General features: G+C 42.5%; 2 protein-coding genes and 1 pseudogene across 4 annotated transcripts; 2 read left to right on the top strand and 1 right to left on the bottom strand.

The window, feature by feature from the left end:
• Positions 1-640: 640 nt before the first annotated feature.
• On the top strand, positions 641-3,131 carry iba57 (iron-sulfur cluster assembly factor IBA57). Its single transcript, XM_029705260.1, has 3 exons — positions 641-1,145; positions 1,364-1,713; positions 2,412-3,131. The coding sequence occupies exons 1-3, from the start codon at positions 733-735 to the stop codon at positions 2,801-2,803; spliced, it is 1,155 nt and encodes a 384-aa protein (XP_029561120.1). The 5' UTR covers positions 641-732; the 3' UTR covers positions 2,804-3,131.
• Positions 3,132-4,076: 945 nt separating this feature from the next.
• Positions 4,077-10,888, bottom strand: LOC115156434 (2-oxoglutarate and iron-dependent oxygenase JMJD4-like; annotated as a pseudogene).
• Positions 10,889-12,038: 1,150 nt separating this feature from the next.
• Positions 12,039-17,697, top strand: snap47 (synaptosome associated protein 47). 3 transcript variants are annotated; one of them, XM_029705257.1, is made up of 5 exons: positions 12,039-12,204; positions 12,700-13,228; positions 13,600-14,099; positions 14,769-14,893; positions 17,087-17,697. In XM_029705257.1, exons 2-5 carry the CDS (start codon positions 12,723-12,725, stop codon positions 17,231-17,233), a joined length of 1,278 nt encoding a protein of 425 aa, XP_029561117.1. In that variant the 5' UTR covers positions 12,039-12,204; positions 12,700-12,722; the 3' UTR covers positions 17,234-17,697. The 3 variants fall into 3 exon arrangements, with proteins under 3 accessions (XP_029561117.1, XP_029561119.1, XP_029561116.1); XM_029705259.1 differs by having other exon boundaries at positions 12,041-12,319; positions 14,772-14,893; XM_029705256.1 differs by having other exon boundaries at positions 12,043-12,319.
• Positions 17,698-20,937: the final 3,240 nt, after the last annotated feature.

The raw sequence follows: 20,937 nt of genomic DNA, 5'->3' as shown, positions 1-20,937 counted from the left end.
TATAATAGCAATAAGGCACCTTGGAGGTTTGTGGTATATGGCCAATATACCACGGCTAAGGGCTGTGTCCAGGCATAGCCTGTGTCATGCCTAAGAACAGCCCTTAGCCGTGGTATATTGGCCATACACCACACCCCCTCATGCCTTATTACTTAAATGAGCACCTACTAAACCAAATCACAAGCTTCAATCTGCCGCTTTTCACAGTGCAGTGGCAGGAAAATGAATAAGAAAATAGAAGCAGTACTTTTTTCAATGCCTGAGAAATAAGAGGTGTGGTGCGTGAAGAGGGTCAAATGAGTGAGAGTTGGCAGCACTGAATCAATATTTCAGTTGTATGAAGGCTTAAAAATCCTTCTTCAGCCTATCTCCTCCCCATTATCTAAATTGATTGAAGTGGAAGTGAATGACATCAATAAGGGATCATTGCATTCATCTGGATTCACCTGGTTAGTCTGCCATGGAAAGAGCAGGTGTTCCTAATGTTTTGTACACTGTGTAGTAGACGATCCATGAATCAGAACGTGAGTGGATTACCTTGAAAACAACAGGCGGTCGAACATCTTGGAAGCAGTCTTATTACCTCAGTGCTCTGAACACACGAATCTTCTGGAAATTACCCATCGTCGTGACGTAACGCACGCAGTGCATTGTGGGATTCAAAATGGAGTTTGTTATCAAGATGTCAGCTGAAACGTCCCGTCTCGGACTTATTTAACGCTTTTTATTTAAATGTCCAGTTGCTGTTTTTCGCACACGTACCAAACAATGCACTGTATGGGATTGGTTTGTTTCGCTAGGGCCGCGGTTGGTCCAAACTCTTTACTTCGACTCTACTCACGCAATTTCAATGCTATAAAATGTTCCGAGCGCCGGTACCAGTGGACAGGTGCTTGGTGCCCAGCAGGATGGACCAACATCAATAATTACAGTCAGGAAGCACGTAAGAATGTATTGGGACAGTATGTTTGCTATCATCTTCCACACAGGACCTTACTGAAAGTTCAAGGGCACGATACAAGATCGTTTCTTCAAGGTATTGTAACCAATGACATGGAGCTCTTTGCAAAAGAGGAACAGAACGTTTTGTATGCGCACATGCTGAACGTTCAAGGAAGAACACTGTATGACATTATCATATACAGGTAATGCCTTATTGTAACAGCTACATCTTGTTTACAGTCAGGCTAGCCATAACCTCCATTGTGGGCGTGGCTTGCTTATCTAACCACTAAGTTTCACATGGAAGTTACTGTGCAGCAGTTAAGACTGTTTCAATTAGTTACTAGAAACCCAGGCATGATATACATTTGAAGCACTCCCACATGATGGCTGACATGTTCTTTCTTTTATTGTTATTTAGGTTGAAAGAAGCAGAAGCGGGTTGTGGTGTTCTGGTCGAGTGTGACACCACCATAAAGGACGTCATTTTGAAACATTTGAAGGTGTACAAAATCCGCCGGCAGGTGAAGATCAGCACCTGTCCAGAGATTTCTCTATGGGCTGTGTTGCCTCAGGGAACAGCCCCAGGCCACGAGAGGCCTAAGCCAGATCTCACTGCCCCAGAAAAAGCTCTGATGTGGGAGGAAGATCCGAGAACTGAAGCCATGGGCTGGAGGTTGGTGGTGGACAACAAAGTCGATCCTCTGGAAATGATTCCATGGTGTCAGCAAGGTGACTCAGAAGAGTACCACAGGCACCGCTATGCAATAGGTAGGATCAGCCAACTAGAGGTTTAAGTGGTGGAAGTGGTTTGCTTGCCTCATCTAATACTACATTTACATTTAAGTCATTTAGCAGACGCTCTTATCCAGAGCGACTTACAAATTGGTGCATTCACCTTATGATATCCTGCGTGGTTTGAGCCCTGAATGCTGATTGGCTGACAGCCGTGGAATATCAGACCATATACCATGGGTATGACAAAACATGTATTTTTACTGCTCTGATTATATTGGTAACCAGTTTATAATAGCAATAAGGCACCTTGAAGGTTTGTGGTATATGGCCAATATACCACGGCTAAGGGCTGTAGCCAACTCTATGGTTGTATATTGTCAACTACTGGGTTGTTGGGTTGTTGTCATGCCATGCTACTGGGTTGTTGTCATGCCATATACAATAGAACAGTTGGTTGCAGCATACGGTATGGGGTGGCAGGTAGCCTAGTGGTTAGAGCGTTGGACTAGTAACCGAAAGGTTGCAAGATCAACTTCCAGAGCTGACAAGGAAAACATCTGTCGTTCTGCCGCTGAACAAGGCAGTTAACCCACTGTTCCTTGGCCGTCATTGAAAATAAGAAGTTGTTCTTAACTGACTTGCCTAGTTAAATAAAGGTAAAAAAATAAATAAATGGCTAGCAGGGCTGTTAGATTGAAATTATTCCTGTAATCACCCTATATTTCTCTTAGGACTTCCTGAGGGGGTGAAGGACCTTCCTCCCGGGGTGGCTCTTCCTCTGGAGTCCAACCTGGTCTACATGCAGGGCATCAGCTTCAGTAAGGGCTGTTACATTGGCCAGGAGTTGACCGCCAGGACTCATCACACCGGGGTGGTGCGGAAGCGTCTGATGCCTGTACGCATGTCAGCACCAGCCGAAGGCCTGGAGGAAGGAGTATCGCTACAGACCCAGTCTGGCAAGCCAGCCGGGAAGCACAGAGCTGGGGTTGGAGAGCTGGGCCTGAGCCTGATCCGCCTGGCTCACGCTAAAGAGCCACTGACACTCAAGGCGTCAGAGGACACCACAGTGACTGTAGAGGCCTCTGTGCCAGACTGGTGGCCCAAAGACACTAAAGCAAAATGAGGATAGAGGTATTTATTGACCCCAACAATATGAAACATGCATATGTTCAAAAGAGCCATAGAATTTCAACATGGATAGGGTCCATAGTTACATCTTCTCATTCCAAATCCATCTAATACAGTATTTCACTGGTACCACTAGCAACCATGTCTGACATAGCTTTACTTTGTTTGCAGTATTGAAATTGCTTTAGATAGGCAAATTATAATTTCAGGAAGTCTATCTTCCTTGACACTATGCTGTTTGTCAGTTGTGCACCACCATTTACTATCTATTGTCAGAAATATTACTATGCATCTCTGGTGTAATAAACATACAAGGACACAAAGTATGGATGTTTCTCATTTTCTCAACATCTTTCACACAAAACATCCATAAACGTATGTATTTCAAGACATCAGGCAAGTCATTTGGGCTACCTATCTCTGAAACCAAAGCCTTATCAACCAAATGTATTGATAAAGATGCTCAGAAAGGGATACAGTGGCCTACTCCTGGTAAAGGGAGTGCTGCCCCCTAGTGGAGTGTATGGTTTCTTTAATCTGCAGCAGTAAACTTTCAGGTTTCTTATTTTTTTATTTCACCTTTATTTAACCAGGTAGGCTAGTTGAGAACAAGTTCTCATTTACAACTGCGACCTGGCCAAGATAAAGCAAAGCAGTTCGACACATACAACAACAGAGTTACACATCGAATTAACAAACATACAGTCAATAATACAGTAGAAAAAGTCTATATACAGTGTGTGCAAATGAGGTAGGATAAGGGAGGTAAGGCAATAAATAGGCCATGGTGGCAAAGTAATTACAATATAGCAATTAAGCACTGGAATGGTAGATGTGCAGAAGATGAATGTGCAAGTAGAGATACTGGGGTGCAAAGGAGCAAGATAAATAAATACAGTATGGGGATGGGCTAATTACAGATGGGCTATGTACAGGTGCAGTGATCTGTGAGCTGCTCTGACAGCTGGTGCTAAAAGCTAGTGAGGGAGATATGAGTCTCCAGCTTCAGTGATTTTTGCAGTTCGTTCCACTCATTGGCAGCAGAGAACTGGAAGGAAAGGCGGCCAAAGGAAGAATTGGCTTTGGGGGTGACCAGTGAGATATACCTGCTGGAGCGCGTGCTACGGGTGGGTGTTGTGTGAGCTCAGAGTTGAATGGTCCAGTTTCTTAAAGTCTTTGCAGAGCATGCATTCTAGAATGTGAGCCACCCTCTGCAGGTCACAGGCACTGTGGTGAGGTCCTAATGTGGTCAGGGTATCTGAAAGATGCAGGGGGTAATTTGAGGTGGCGTTTCCAGAGCAAGAGCTCAAGAAAGACATGCGGTTGTCAGCGATGATCTTTAGGAAAGAGGCAAACTCCCTGTAGTCAATCCCAGAGCAAGACTTCATGATGACCTGGAAAACAAAAACAATTTAGTTACTACAGACCACACAGCTTTTTAAAAATAAATCTGCTTTTGACATGCAGTATCTCCAAGTGTTCCTCCACTCCTCTATCTCCCTCTGGACAGCAGCTTGTTCTGAAGAAACTGCCACATAATGTACACATTGCAGCCATTCAACCAGTTATGGTTGATAGAGATGGTGTCTTCCTGCAGGATTATGAGACAAAAATGGGGTTATTACAGTTCAAAATTAGCCAGATGAGCTTATATGTGCTTAACTGGCAATGATTTGTAAATAAGCTCTTGCACCACATCCAAACAGCAGCACTTAGCAAATTATAAACCTGATGGTGCCAACCACTTGCACAAGAATGATCTCCCCCACTTCCTGAATGATCTCTAGTGGTTGGCAGGCCTCAGAGTGTGGGAACTGCCCCTTGTCTTGAAGCATGGGGGTAGTGACGTCATAAGCAAGGTTGCCATGGCTGTCTCGTAGAAACTCTTGGCCGGGGGATATAGGAGCCATTTTTTCCTGCCACAGATATTCACTGACCAGCTGTAGGAGCGAAATGCATCAATGTGGAATGGCATCCTATAGTGATGAGAGAAACAAGCACATGATGTTATAAGGGAGAGTGAGATAAGAAGATATCCATCTTAGGGTCTATAATTAAATATGTTTTGTTATACCATGAGTCTTTGGGTCCCATGTAGACGAAGCGGTAGTCGTCCACCTCCAAGGTATCCCAATACTCATTGAGCCAGTCAGAAGAAAAGAAGACTGGGGTGGTGTAAACATGTTCAGGAAAATCCCTGTGGCAGACAGGAGGGAACAGTTGAGCAATGTCTAAATCAAATCAAATTTCACATCAAATCAAATTTTATTGGTCACATACACATGGTTAGCAGATGTTAATGCGAGTGTAGCGAAATGCTTGTGCTTCTAGTTCTGACCATGCAGTAATATCTAACAAGTAATCTAACAGTTTCACAACAACTACCTTATACACACAAGTGTAAAGGAATGAATAAGAATATGTACATATAAATATATGGATGAGCGATGGCCGAACGGCATAGGCAAGATGCAGTAGATGGTATAGAGTACAGTATATACATATGAGATGAGTAATGTAGGGTATGTAAACATTATATAAAGTGGCATTGTTTAAAGTGACTAGTGATACATTTATTCCATCCAATTTTTAATTATTAAGTGGCTAGAGATTTGAGTCAGGATATTGGCAGCAGCCACTCAATGTTAGTGATGGCTGTTTAACAGTCTGATGGCCTTGAGATAGAAGCTGTTTTTCCAGTCTCTCGGTCCCAGCTTTGATGCACCTGTACTGACATCGCCTTCTGGATGATAGCGGGGTGAACAGGCAGTGGCTCGGGTGGTTGTTGTCCTTGATGATCTTTTTGGCCTTCCTGTGACATCGGGTGGTGTAGGTGTCCTGGAGGGTAGGTATTTTGCCCCCAGTGATGCGTTGTGCAGACCTCACTACCCTCTGGAGAGCCTTATGGTTGTGGGCGGAGCAGTAGCCGTACCAGGCGGTGACACAGCCCGACAGAATGCTCTCGATTGTGCGTCTGTAAAAGTTTGTGATTGTTTTTGGTGACAAGCCAAATTTCTTCAGCCTCCTGAGGTTGAAGAGGAGCTGTTGCGCCTTCTTCACCAAGCTGTCTGTGTGGGTGGACCATTTCAGTTTGTCCGTGATGTGTATGCCGAGGAACTTAAAACTTTCCACCTTCTCCACTACTGTCCTGTCGATGTGGATGGGGGGGTGCTCCCTCTGCTGTTTCCTGAAGTCCACGATCCTCTCCTTTGTTTTGTTGACGTTGAGTGTGAGGTTATTTTCCTGACACCACACTCCGAGGGCCCACACCTCCTCCCTGTAGGCCATCTCATCGTTGTTGGTAATCAAGCCTACCACTGTAGTGTCATCTGCAAACTTGATGATTGAGTTGGAGGCGTGCATGGCCACGCAGTCGTGGGTGAACAGGGAGTACATGAGAGGGCTGAGAATGCACCCTTGTGGGGCCCCAGTGTTGAGGATCAGCAGGGTGGAGATGTTGTTTCCTACCCTCACCACTTGGGGGCGTCCCGTCAGAAAGTCCAGGACCCAGTTGCACAGGGCGGGGTCGAGACCCAGGGTCTCGAGCTTAATGATGAGTTTGGAGGGTACTATGGTGTTAAATGCTGAGCTGTAGTCGATAAAGTGCATTCTTACATAGGTATTCCTCTTGTCCAGATGGGTTAGGGTAGTGTGCAGTGTAGAGGTTGACTGATTTATCGGAATGGCCGATTAATTAGGGCCGATTTCAAGTTTTCCTAACAATTGGAAATCGGTATTTTTGGACGCCGATTTGGCCGATAGTTTTTTTTTTAACCTTTATTTAACTAGGCAAGTCAGTTAAGAACACATTCTTATTTTCAATGACGGTCTAGGAACAGTGGGTTAACTGCCTTGTTCAGGGGCAGAACGACAGATTTTTACCTTATCAGCTCGGGGATTCAATCTTGCAACCTTACGGTTAACTAGTCCAACGCTCTAACCACCTGCTTTACATTGCACTCCACGAGGAGCCTGCCTGTTACGCGAATGCAGTAAGAAGCCAAGGTAAGTTGTTTGCTAGCATTAAACTTATCTTATAAAAAACAATCAATCAATCATAATCACTAGTTAACTACACATGGTTGATGATATTACTAGTTTATCTAGCCTGTCCTGCGTTGCATATAATCGCTTAGGTACACGTTGCTCCAATGTGTACCTAACCATAAACATCAATGCCTTTCTTAAAATCAATTCACAAGTATACATTTTGAAACCTGCATATTTAGTTAATATTGCCTGCTAACATTAATTTCTTTTAACTAGGGAAAATGTGTCACTTCTCTTGCAACAGAGTCAGGGTATATGCAGCAGTTTGGGCTGCCTGGCTCGTTGCGAACTGTGAAGACTATTTCTTCCTAACAAAGACAGCTGAATTCGCCAAACGGGGGATGATTTAACAAAAGTGCATTTGCGAAAAACACTTATTTTAACTTAATATAATACATCAATCAAATCAATTTAGCCTCAAATAAATAATGAAACATGTTCAATTTGGTTTAAATAATGCAAAACAAAGTGTTGGAGAAGAAAGTAAAAGTGCAATATGTGCCATGTAAGAAAGCTAATGTTTAAGTGCCTTGCTCAGAACATGAGAACATATGAAAGCTGGTGGTTCCTTTTAACATGAGTCTTCAATATTCCCAGGTAAGAAGTTTTAGGTTGTAGTTATTATAGGAATTATAGGACTATTTCTCTCTATACGATTTGTATTTCATATACCTTTGACTATTGGATGTTCTTATAGAAACTTTAGTATTGCCAGTGTAACAGTATAGCTTCCGTCCCTCTCCTCGCTCCTACCTGGGCTCGAACCAGGAACACATCGACAACAGCCACCCTCGAAGCAGCGTTACCCATGCAGAGGATGGGAAACTACTACTCCAAGTCTCAGAGCGAGTGACGTTTGAAACGCTATTAGCGTGCACCCGGCTAACTAGCTAGCCATTTCACATCGGTTACACCAGCCTAATCTTGGGAGTTGATAGGCTTGAAGGGGTGGGTATAATTTGTGGAACGTTCCAACAGGAATCTGTTCCAAAAAACGTAAAGTAAAAGGTTGTCAACCAACAACGCATACAAAGTAGCAACGCATACAAACCTAGCTAACTAGCTGCCGAATAGCCATCAACTCACCACGTAGCTTATTCTTAATGTTTGTTCATAGGTAAACAGACATGTGAGGAGAGACATTTTTCAGAATAAACGTGATGAGTGAAAAACGCAATGAAATAGACCACTCCCTACCCGGTATCTTATTCTGCCGCTATACAACTTTGTATGCGTTGTTTTTTGGAAACCTTGTTATTTACGAAGTTTTTGGAATAGATTTCTGTTGGAACGTTCCACATATTATACCCACCCAGGTTGAAGTCATAAACAGCGCAACGCTTGAAGCACAGCGAAGGGCTGTTTGAATGAATGCTTACGAGCCTGCTGCTGCCTACCACCGCTCAGTCAGACTGCTCTATCAAATCATAGACTTAATTATAATACACTGCTCAAAAAATAAAGGGAACACTAAAATAACACATCCTATATCTGAATGAAAGAAATAATCTTATTAAATACTTTTTTCTTTACATAGTTGAATGTGCTGACAACAAAATCACACAAAAATAATCAATGGAAATCCAATTTATCAACCCATGGAGGTCTGGATTTGGAGTCACACTCAAAATTAAAGTGGAAAACCACACTACAGGCTGATCCAACTTTGATGTAATGCCCTTAAAACAAGTCAAAATGAGGCTCAGTAGTGTGTGTGGCCTCCACGTGCCTGTATGACCTCCCTACAACGCCTGGGCATGCTCCTGATGAGGTGGCAGATGGTCTCCTGAGGGATCTCCTCCCAGACCTGGACTAAAGCATCCGCCAACTCCTGGACAGTCTGTGGTGCAACGTGTCGTTGGTGGATGGAGCGAGACATGATGTCCCAGATGTGCTCAATTGGATTCAGGTCTGGGGAACGGGCGGGCCAGTCCATAGCATCAATGCCTTCCTCTTGCAGGAACTGCTGACACACTCCAGCCACATGAGGTCTAGCATTGTCTTGCATTAGGAGGAACCCAGGGCCAACCGCACCAGCATATGGTCTCACAAGGGGTCTGAGGATCTCATCTTGGTACCTAATGGCAGTCAGGCTACCTCTGGCGAGCACATGAAGGGCTGTGCGGTCCCCCAAAGAAATGCCACCCCACACCATGACTGACCCACCGCCAAACCGGTCATGCTGGAGGATGTTGCAGGCAGCAGAACGTTCTCCACGGCGTCTCCAAACTCTGCCACGTCTGTCACGTGCTCAGTGTGAACCTGCTTTCATCTGTGAAGAGCACAGGGCACCAGTGGCGAATTTGCCAATCTTGGTGTTCTCTGGAAAATGCCAAACGTCCTGCACGGTGTTGGGCTGTAAGCACAACCCCCACCTGTGGACGTCGGGCCCTCATACCACCCTCATGGAGTCTGTTTCTGACCGTTTGAGCAGACACATGCACATTTGTAGCCTGCTGGAGGTCATTTTGCAGGGCTCTGGCAGTGCTCCTCCTTGCACAAAGGCGGAGGTAGCGGTCCTGCTGCTGGGTTGTTGCCCTCCTACGGCCTCCTCCACGTCTCCTGATGTACTGGCCTGTCTCCTGTTAGCGCCTCCATGCTCTGGACACTACGCTGACAGACACAGCAAACCTTCTTGCCACAGCTCGCATTGATGTGCCATCCTGGATGAGCTGCACTACCTGAGCCACTTGTGTGGGTTGTAGACTCCGTCTCATGCTACCACTAGAGTGAAAGCACCACCAGCATTCAAAAGTGACCAAAACATCAGCCAGGAAGCATAGGAACTGAGAAGTGGTCTGTGTTCACCACCTGCAGAACCACTCCTTTATTGGGGATGTCTTGCTTATTGCCTATAATTTCCACCTTTTGTCTATTCCATTTGCACAACAGCATGTGAAATTTATTGTCAATCAGTGTTGCTTCCTAAGTGGACAGTTTGATTTCACAGAAGTGTGATTGACTTGGAGTTACATTGTGTTGTTTAAGTGTTCCCTTTATTTTTTTGAGCAGTGTATAATAAACACACAGAAATACGAGCCTTAGGTCATTAATATGGTCGAATCCGTAAACTATCATCTCGAAAACAAACGTTTTTTTCTTTCAGTGACATACGGAACCGTTCCGTATTTTATCTAACGGGTGGCTAAGTCGAAATATTCCTGTTAGGCATTGATGTTTATGGTTAGGTACATTGGTGCAACGGCAGTACTTTTTTCGCAAATGCGCTTGTTAAATCAACACCCGTTTGTCGAAGTAGGCTGTGATTCAATGAAAATTAACAGGCACCGCATCGATTATATGCAACGCAGGACACGTTAGATAAACTAGTAATATCATCAACCATGTGTAGTTAACTAGTGATTATGTTAAGATTGATAGTTTTTTATAAGTCTAATGCTAGCTAGCAACTTACCTTTGCTTCTTGCTGCCCTCGCGTAACAGGTAGTCAGCCTGTTAATCCTTGTGGAGTGCAATGTAAGGCAGGTGGTTAGAGCGTTGGACTGGTAACCGAAGGTTGCAAAAACGAATCCCCCCTGAACAAGGCAGTTAACCCCCGTTTCTAGGCCGTCATTGTAAATAAGAATGTGTTCTTAATCTGACTTGCCTAGTTAAATAAAGGTGTAAAAAAATTAAATAAATCAATTAAAAATTAAAAAATGTAAAAAATCTGCAAATCGGTGGCCAAAAATACCGATTACCGATTGTTATGAAAATTTGAAATCGGCCCTAATTAAATCGGCCATTCCGATTAATCGGTCGACCTCTAGTGTGGAGTTGCTGACTAACGGCGAATAAAGTATAAACTATCAAAATAAAGAAAGTCGCACACTCCATGTATAATCTCCCGGCAATTTAATGGGTATTTACCAACGTTTCGGCATCACTGTGCCTTCCTCAGGGTGATGCCGAAACATTGGTAAATACCCATTAAATTGCTGGGAGATTATACATGGAGTGTGCGACTTTCTTTATTTTGATAGTTTATAATCCTTCAGATAGAGACATCCTTTTGGTGAGGAGTGTCCATTCTGGATGTATTCTTTCCAGTAGTGAATAAATTCCTTGAATGGAATAATTTGCTTGGGGTTTGCATTGTATTCTTTCGCATTACTGTTTGCAACAGGAACCAGAGTCTCATCTGCAAGGGTAAAAAATAGAAAAACCTTATGCGAAAACAACTTATAAATGGGTTATTTGTTCATCATAACTGCAGCACAAATTATATCAGATAATTCCACAATGAGATATGGCTGTCAAATCACAGATCAGAACAGCCCATGCATAGGCTAATCAAACTCATTCTTTTCACACCAACATTATGAATACAAAGTTACTGGGCATTGTAATAGATATGTAACAACATTTATTTACCAAATTGCTGCAGCAGTTTCTGGAAGGTTGGTTTCCCCTCTTCAGTGACCCACTGTTTTCTGCATGTCCAGTCTAGTGAATTTCCTCAAGAACATGCATGGGTGGTTGGGAAGTTAAGTACTTTTTGAAGAATTTGGAATAGCTCAACTCCTTCTCTATGTAATCCACAAAGTGCGAAGACCAGAATTGTTCATAGGATTGCCTTGGTATTTTGACAAGGCTGCAGCAGTTATGGTTAGACTCACTGTCCATGATATTCAATAATGTAAACAAATCCTGGATATAGCTAACTAGTTAGCAAGCAATTAAAACTGGCGACGTACCTACGATATAACCACATAATGACATGGTATGCCACGTTAATCCCACTTCCACAATTTTGGGATTTGCATTACAAAAATAAGTCGAACATTTGGAGGGTCTGGTTCGTTTATTCGAACCTAAAAATAGCTTTCTATTTGACATGCTATGATATTCAGTTTGCATTGCAGGGAACACATTTATCGATGCACAAGCCCAATATTAATTACAAAGCTACATTTGTTTTATTTTTTTGCACCTTATTGTTTCCGTACATCTTGGACATTGTCTGCTAATTCAACGTTGTCTTAAAAATACAATGTATGTAGTACATATAAGCAACGAAATTAGACAATCATGTTAATCTACACATTTAAGGTAGCAGGATCATTGTTTCTAGACGGACTGTAAACATGTCTGTACTGAGAACCTGCCGTTGTTCCACTTCCGAAACAAATCAGTCGCCTGCAAACAGCTCTTTTTATTTAATTTTACGAATTATTAAACTGACAGATTCAAATATATATATTCACAGAAGAACTGTACTCGAATAAAAATAACTTTTGCACAATCGATAATATTATCGCCTTGCCCAACATTGCAGAATTTTTGCCATTGATTTCCTGGTATAGTCATAACCCTGCAGGAGCTCACGTGCCAGGTTTCTAAAAAGTAATCAAAAACATGAACGTTGAATGGTCGCTAGCTATTTTGTTTGGTTACAGCTATCCTTTAGTTTGCACACGAATGTAATTCAATGCAAAATACATTTTCTTTTATTTTAGAGGTAAGCTTATGAAGAGGACTGCTGGCTGGATAACTAGCTAACGTTAGATAGCTTCCTGGTGTATTATGATTGTGCATGTTTTTCTAGCCAGCTAGCAAGCTGAGCATATACATAGTGGCCCTAGCAAAGTAATGTTAACTAGTACACGTTAACGTATGTTTCTAGCTGTAACGTTACTGCCCTACAGTAGGTCTAAATAGCTAATCCAAAACTAATTGATTACTATGATGACATCTAGGTAGCTACTTGAAATACCTAGCTAGTAGTTCCAAAGGTTTAGGGTCTAATCTTTCATCTCGATTAACATCTTGACCTTCATTCAAATACTCTGTTATTTCTAATATGACATCTGAACTTATGTTCACCCCTCTTTACCTAAGTGAGCATCTGAAGCCAAGTCAAGATGACAAGCCCAAACCGAGACATCCCCATCCACAGCTGGCCAGGCTCCTACTACATCAACAGTGAGAAGCGCTGGGAGGCTGGGACCCTGTCCCTGACCCGCACCATGCTGCGCTTCACCTCAGACCAGAGCAAAAAGAACCTGGTTGGCTTCCGCCTCACCAGGATCATGGAGATCAAGATGGAGTCGTCCAGCTTCATATTCAGCACTCTAACTGTGTTGGAGCAGGGGAATCTCAAGCACTGGTTTGGCTCACTGAAGCCCAACCGGTTGGTGGTCTACAATGTCCTGGAGCATTTCTGGAGGGAGAGGTTGTTGTCCCCTGCTACTGAAGTCCAGGGGGCAGAGGCACAGCCCACCAAGGGGAGGGAGCTGATTAACCTGGTGGCGGGGGCTCAAAGACGGCTAGAGGACACAGGGAATGTCCTCCACCACCAAGGAGAGCAGTTTGATAACGTCATGCATGGCCTGGACAAGATCGACTCTGATCTGGGCGTGGCAGACAAGTAAGGAGGATTTTGATATTGTATTCTACCTCTGGGCCTTGTCATGTAACTGTTTTATTATTTTTATGTTTTCAAATATTGTACGGGGGACCAGTATGGGGAAAAAATGTATGAAATGTATGCATTCACTACTGTAAGTCGCTCTGGATAAGAGCGTCTGCTAAATGACTAAAATGTAAAATGTAAATGTAACTTGCCATGGATATTGTCTGACGTTTTGATGCCTTTCTATTTACATGTAATTGGTTAATCTATAGTAGTAAAGAATTGAGATTGGATAGCGATAATCCAGAAGATGTTTACCTTTCTTGATTTGTGTGAACCATCACTGAATTGGATGGATTCCTCTAACTTCTGTTACCACTCCGCAGGCTACTGTCTGAACTGCTGTCTCCCCCTTGGTGGCCTTTTGGCAAATTACCCTGGAAGAGTCAGCAGGATGCCAATGCTGAGCATGCTGCCAGAGAGGCCACTTGTAAGGGAACAGCAACAGGCAAGCACAGAGTGATCACCAGCATACCAACCATCGTTTCCAGAGGTGGAGACTCGGACCTGAAGCCTGGCTGCTTGATGGTGATGGTCTCCTCTTTAGAAGTCCGAGACACAAACTATGTGCTCCTCCACCGCTTTGAGAGGGATGAGGTGGATGACATCCGGGTGCACAACCCTTATGAGATCAGTGTGAGGCAGAGGTTCATAGGGAAGCCAGACATATGCTTCAGACTCCTGTCGGCTAAAATGCCGGAGGCCATGTCTGTGCTAGAGATGCAGTATAAGAAGAAGGTAGAGTACACAAGTGAGTACTCTGCCTTTAAGACCACCCCAGCCACAACCCCAGGTGACAAGGATCAAGGTTCAATATGGAATGCAGGTAAGAACTGTAGATTTCACCTCTGAAGTCACAGGCAGGTGTTCTTCTTTGTTTATTTTGTATTGTACATTGGTTTGTATTTGACCACCAAGTGGCAGTAAAGGTCTGTGTATTTTAGCATTAGTTCAATATACATCTTTGAAATTGCTTTAGGCTCTCTTGAGGCTCAAATGTCATGATACACTCTAGATCAGGGTTCCCGAATAGGCGGCCCGTGGGCCAAATTTGACCTGCGGTTGATTTTATTTGGCACCCCAAGTTTTCTGATTAAAAACATATATAATTTTTGTTGTTTGACATAAGACTGTAAAATCCCCAGGATATCAGCTCAAAGTGTATTTTAATTTAGGAAATCTGTTCCCAAGTGCTCCCACACATAACTAGAGAGGCATTGGTGGTCGTATTCCAATGTAATCAAGGTTTTAAAGGATTCTATGTTTGTCAAATACTGTATCTGTTTGGGATTCTTGCGGTCAATTTTGCTGTATACAAATTATTTATATCTATGTTGACCCCTGCTCTAGATTATTGATTTATTACACAATTCTGCCTTTTATGTTATGAGCTTTCCCCCATACATTATCATAGGGATACTGTTACGCTCATAGGATGAGCATTTGTTTGTTTGAGTTGCCTTCTCACTGTATCTCTGTCCCTGTTCCGTGGCAGTAGGCTTACAGCAGTACCAGGAGACAGAGGTCCCCAGGACGGTCCCAGCAGGAGAGCTTTCCCAGGTGCATTTACATGTCCTTAAGCCAGAGGTTACTCAGGCTGAGGTTCAGGAGCTCCGACAGGTGAGAGATCTCTCCTTCTGTATACTAAAGCATGTGATCCTATGGAAGCCTAACCCTATAACAGTCTAAAGTTATACTGCCCTTACATTGTCTCTCTTTCTGCTTAATACCTGTCCTGTAGACACCTGTTTTGTATGTAGAGGAAATGCATAATTGAGTAACCATGTTAGGATTCGGTAAAGTTATTCCATTTCAATAGCAGGTTTTAAAGAACAAGCATAACTTTGCCTATGGAAATCATGGGAAGATAAATGCTCTATTTCCATTCCAAACAGAGATTCATGATTTAGATTTGTCAAATTATATTTTATATGTAAGTCGGTGAGACCACAAACCAAACTCCAATGGGTTTAAGAGAGAGAGAGGAGAGAGGGAAAGATACATGGCCGGTTATTTGGTTGACTTTTCTGGTCAGACAGTGTATAAAGTATTTCCATTCAAAGCCATAATGTTGAACAGGGTGAGCTCCATACATGGTCTATGGTCGCGAGACATAAACAGTGACGCAAATGCAGTCAATTATTTTTTATTTAACACATTATTATAAGTTGCTCAGAATGCTGTATTCCATATTAAACCTCTTCAAAACACAACATTTTGTATATATCTAAGACCACATATGTAATTGGTTGGTGAAACGTTACAGGTATGTTGTCATTTTCATAATCCTCCTGAAACATAGGCTACAGTCTCTCCAGACATGGATGTTTCTTACTGTCCCATAAGCAATTCTATAAAGCTGAATGAAGCTAAGATAGAATGAGCCTTTTGTGGAAACTGCGTTTACAACGGAATAGTTAGTTAGGTATTACAAGTTAAGTATTGACCACTTCAGAATGGTCTCAATACGATTGTATCTCAATATAGTTTTATATATAATCATTTTACAAACAAATCGATCATGTAAGTGACGTTTTTCTCAATTAGTCTGTGTACAATTCAGGGATGTGTAATCTTTCTCTATCAATGGATTATTATGTTGTGCTGATAAGTCTTAATGGTTCTTTTGAACTACAAAGCCTGCCACTTTCTCAAGTGATACAATAGTACACTTTTTGACACACCCAACCCTTCTCTTGAAGTCATTCATATCATGATTAGAACCTATAGTGAGATCCCCTCGTTGAGAGCCACTTTCAACCTTATTTCCTACCCAAGTATATAGCAAATAGACCCTTTTGTCAAAAGATATTTGATACAGATTATCAATAGGTTTATTGTTCAAATCAGTTAAATATTTACAGTTCTTTATGTCCTAAACAAATTCCTACGAGTCACCTCACCTCACCTTTCATTAGTTTACTGAGGTTATTAGACTGCTTTTTAAACTTGTGTGTATTTTACTAACATATCTGGCTAAGTTAATACACCCAAACAAACCTAATTTTCAAGAAATGGTGTGATGATATTAAACTTGAGCAGTAGGACTGAGTTAAAGGTCCTGTGCACATTGTTTCTGTGTCACTTACTGGCAGTTGAAAATGCACATAATGTCAATGGGTGTGTGTGTGTGAGCATGTGTAGGATAACATAATATTAGTTCAGAAACCACGGTGGTGGGGTTTGGAGTGAATGTTTATTAGGTTTTGCTTGGCACAACGCAGTTTATTTTAGATGTTCCATTGACCATTACATACACAGTTGTTGGAGCTTGGAGATGGAGTTGCAGAATTCCCTGAACACACGGAAAGTTGAAATAACATTTAGTTTGACTTGTTTGTTATCGATGACCAGAGGAGCACCTCTGTCAAACCACCATGTGCTTGAGTATCATATACTAGTCACATGAATATTGTTTCACATGGAGATTGTGCCTTGAACTGGCGATGTAAATTCAGTTATTATAGATCGTTTTTTTCTGTCTCCTTGGCCCCGGCAGGCAGTGGAAGAAGAATTATGACTGAGAAGAAAGTGTTATTCCTCCTCTCTGCTCATCTCCCCCGTCTTTTCCACTCACTGACTCACTTCCTCTCCTCTCAGGACATAACGCCTAGACAAGACACTTTTTCCCCCACAACAAGAAACAAAATGACTCCCACAGACCTAGGTCAAATACATATGTCAAGTACTTGAGCTGCACTTGATTTACTTTGCCCTGTAAAATGAAACAGAAGAAATGGATCCAAACGTGCGAACCACACGCTAAATCAAGTGTGTGTGCATGCCTATATGTTTCTCTTCCTGTTCTCGCAGATGCTAATGCAGCTGAAAAGTCTTGCTCTGGATGCTGAGACTGAGCTGGAGAGGCAAGACGAGGCCCTGGATGTTCTGACCACCTCTACGGACCAGGCCACCATGCACATAGACAAACACACCTGCCGCATGAAAAGGCTGCTGTAACTAACTGACTTACAACACAATGCAGAAATGTACTGTGTGTTGCTGTTGCCTTACGACAAATATATTCTGTTAGAAAGTTGTTGTACTGTACCTCTATATTTGAGGTTCCATAACCATTGAAACCAGATTTTACCATCTGCTTCGTTGCAACACATCAAGTTATGTCTTAGCCTCAGGTGTAGTCATACACCCTTACCTCATTGTAACGTGTAAAATATAGAAATCAATGTTCGTCTCAATGTGGTAATTACTGACCAGTCCACTAGATGTCATTTACACCAAGGTGAGGAAGCGTTCACTCTCATCAGCACTTTGTGGAGATATCGTCCTCTTAGCACTGACAAACCATGAATAGATCCAAACTTGGTTGTTGTTGACGGGAGGTTGGACAGACAGAATGGTCTCTGTACCACATGTATACCATGGTTTCTGATGTTGTACTTAAATCACAATGAGGAACAATTGTCACGTGTTTTTTCCTTCTTCTTTTTCAGTTGCAGGTGTCAGTAAAGCCATCCCCCTCCCTCCATGCACATGGTTTCCCTCCAGGTCCAAGTGTTGCATGTTTCTGCTGAGTAAAGCGATGCATCGAGTGGAATCTGTAGAACTTTAAGGTTTGCAGTGGGTATGTAACATGTAGCAAAGTCTGTTGAAACTGTGTCCCTTGAAATACACAGAATACTGTACAGAGCCCCTACTCTTAGTCAATTCCTATTCCATAATGTTCCGTACTAGAGAAAGCAGGGAGTAACTCACAATAAGTTGTCTCTCTAACATTGTCACTGGATTTAGGAATATCTGTATAATCTTATATGAATAACTTGCATATTTCTATCCTGTACTGTACTCGATGTTGTACTGAAAATGAATTATTGTCTCGCTATCATATGTGAACTTGCGCTAAACTGTAATTTAAACTCAATATATCTGGTAAATATCTGGAAAATAATGCTTTTCTCCGTACAAATAATGCCCAAGGCTCCCCTTGCTACTGTACTGTAGAGAGCAGAGGAAGTATTTGAGTGTCGTGTAATTATCCAATAAAATACATTTACATAAAATACAGACAAATGGCTTTAAGTACTACAGTACAACCCGCCCAGTTCATAAAAGTCAAATGACACTGAAACAAAATATAAATGCAACATGTTAACGGTTGGTTTCATGAGTTGAAATAAAAGATCCCAGAAATATTCCATGCGCGCAAAAAGCTTATTTCTCTCAAATTTTGTTCACAAATTTGTTTACATCCCTCTTAATGAGCATTTCTCCTTTTCCAAGATAATCCATCCACCTGGCAGGTGTGTTATATCAAGAAGCTGATTAAACAGCGTGATCATTACACAGGTGCACTTTGTGCTGGGGACAATAAAAGGTCACTATAAAATGTGCAGTTTTGTCACACAACACAATGCCACAGATGTCTCAAGTTTTGAGGGGGCGTGCAATTGGCATGCTGACTACAGGAATGTCCACCATAGCTGTTGCCAGAGAATTTAATGTTAATTTCTCTACCATAAGCTGCCTCCAACATCGTTTTAGAGAATTTGGCAGTATGTCTAACTGGCCTCACAACCGCAGACCAGGTGTAATCACACCAGCCCAGGATCTCCACATCCGGCTTTTTCACCTGCGGTATTGTCTGAGAGAAGCCACCGGGGACAGCTGATGAAACTGGGTTTGCACAACCGAAGAATTTCTGCACAAACTGTCAGAAACTGTCTTGGGAAGCACATCTGCGCGCTCGTTATCCTCACCAGGGTCTTGACCTGACTGCAGTTCGTCGTTGTAACTGACTTCAGTGGGAAAATGCTCACCACTGGCACGCTGGAGAAGTGTGCTTTTCACGGATGAATCACGGTTTCAACAGTACCGGGCAGATGGCAGTCAGCGTTTATGATGTCGTGTGGGCGAGCGGTTTGCTGATGTCAATGTTGTGAACAGAGTGCCCCATGGTGGGGATATGGTATGGGCAAGCAAAAGCTACAGACAATGAGCACAATTGCATTTTATCAATGGCATTTTGAATGCACAGAGATACCGTGACAAGATCCTGAGGCCCATTGTTATGCCATTCGTCCGCCGCCATCACCTTATGTTTCAGCATGATAATGCACAGCCATATGTCGCATGGATCTGTACACAATTTCTGGAAGCTGAAAATGTCCCAGTTCTTCCATGGTTTGCATACTCACCAGACATGTCACCCATTGAACATGTTTGGGATGCTCTATCTACGTGTAAAACAGCGTGTTCCTGTTCCCGCGAATATCCAGCAACTTCGCACAGCCATTGAAGAGGAGTGGGACAACATTCCACAGGCCACAATCAACAACCTGATCAACTCTATGTGAAGGATATGTCTATGCGATTGAAATGTGTCGCACTGCACGAGGCAAATTAAGGTTACACCAGATACTGACTGGCTTTCTGATCCACGCCCCTACTTTTAAAAAAACTAGTTAGTTTACAGGAAATTTGTGGAGTGGTTGAAAAACGAGTTTTAATGACTCCAACCTAAGTGTATGTAAACTTCCGAGTTCAACTGTAGGTTGGAGTCATTAAAACTCGTTTTTCAACCACTCCACAAATTTCTTGTTAACTAACTTGTTTTGGCAAGTCGGTTACGACATCTACTTTGTGCATGACACAAGTCATTTTTCCAACAATTGTTTACAGACAGATTATTTAAATTCACTGTATCACAACTCCAGTGGGTCAGAAGTTTACATACACTAAGTTGACTGTGCCTTTAAACAGCTTGGAAAATTCCAAAAAATTATGCCATGGCTTCAGAAGCTTCTGATAGACTTATTGACATACTTTTAGTCAATTGGAGGTGTACCTGTGGATGTATTTTAAGGCCTACCTTCAAACTCAGTGCCTCTTTGCTTGACATCATGGGAAAATCCTAAGAAATCAGCCAAGACCTCAGAAGAAAAACTGTAGACCTCCACACGTCTGGTTCATCCTTGGGAGCAATTTCCAAACGCCTGAAGGTACCACGTTTATCTGTACAAACAATAGTACGCATAAAGTACTAAGTATAAACACCATGGGACCACGCAGCCGTCATACCGCTCAGGAAGGAGACGTGTTCTGTCTCCTAGAGATGAACGTACTTTGGTGTGAAAAGTGCAAATCAATCCCAGAACAACAGCAAAGGACCTTGTGAAGATGCTGGAGGAAACAGGTACAAAAGTATCTATATCCACAGTATAACGAGTCCTATATCAACATAACCTGAAAGGCCGCTCAGCAAGGAAGAAGCCACTGCTCCAAAACCGCCATTAATAAAAGCCAGACTACGGTTTGCAAATGCACATGGGGACAAAGATCGTACTTTTTGGAGAAATGTCCTCTGGTCTGATGAAACAAAAATAGAACTGTTTGGCCATAATGACCATCATTATGTTTGGAGGAAAAAGGGGGATGCTTGCAAGCCGAAGAACACCATCCCAACCGTGAATCACATGGGTGTAAGCATCATGTTGTGGTGGTGCTTTGCTGCAGGATGGACTGGTGCACTTCACAAAATAGATGGCATCATGAGGTAGAAAAATATGTGGATATATTGAAGCAACATCTCAAGACATCAGTCAGGAAGTTAAAGCTTGGTCGCAAATGGGTCTTCCAAATGGACAATGACCCAAAGCATACTTCCAGAGTTCTGGCAAAATGGCTTAAGGACAACAAAGTCAAGG

Source organism: Salmo trutta, chromosome 21 (genome assembly GCF_901001165.1).
Source record: "Salmo trutta chromosome 21, fSalTru1.1, whole genome shotgun sequence".
Classification (NCBI taxonomy): Eukaryota; Metazoa; Chordata; class Actinopteri; order Salmoniformes; family Salmonidae; genus Salmo; species Salmo trutta.
Note: the sequence above shows the minus strand (reverse complement) of the source record. Positions and strands in the feature narration are given on the sequence as shown.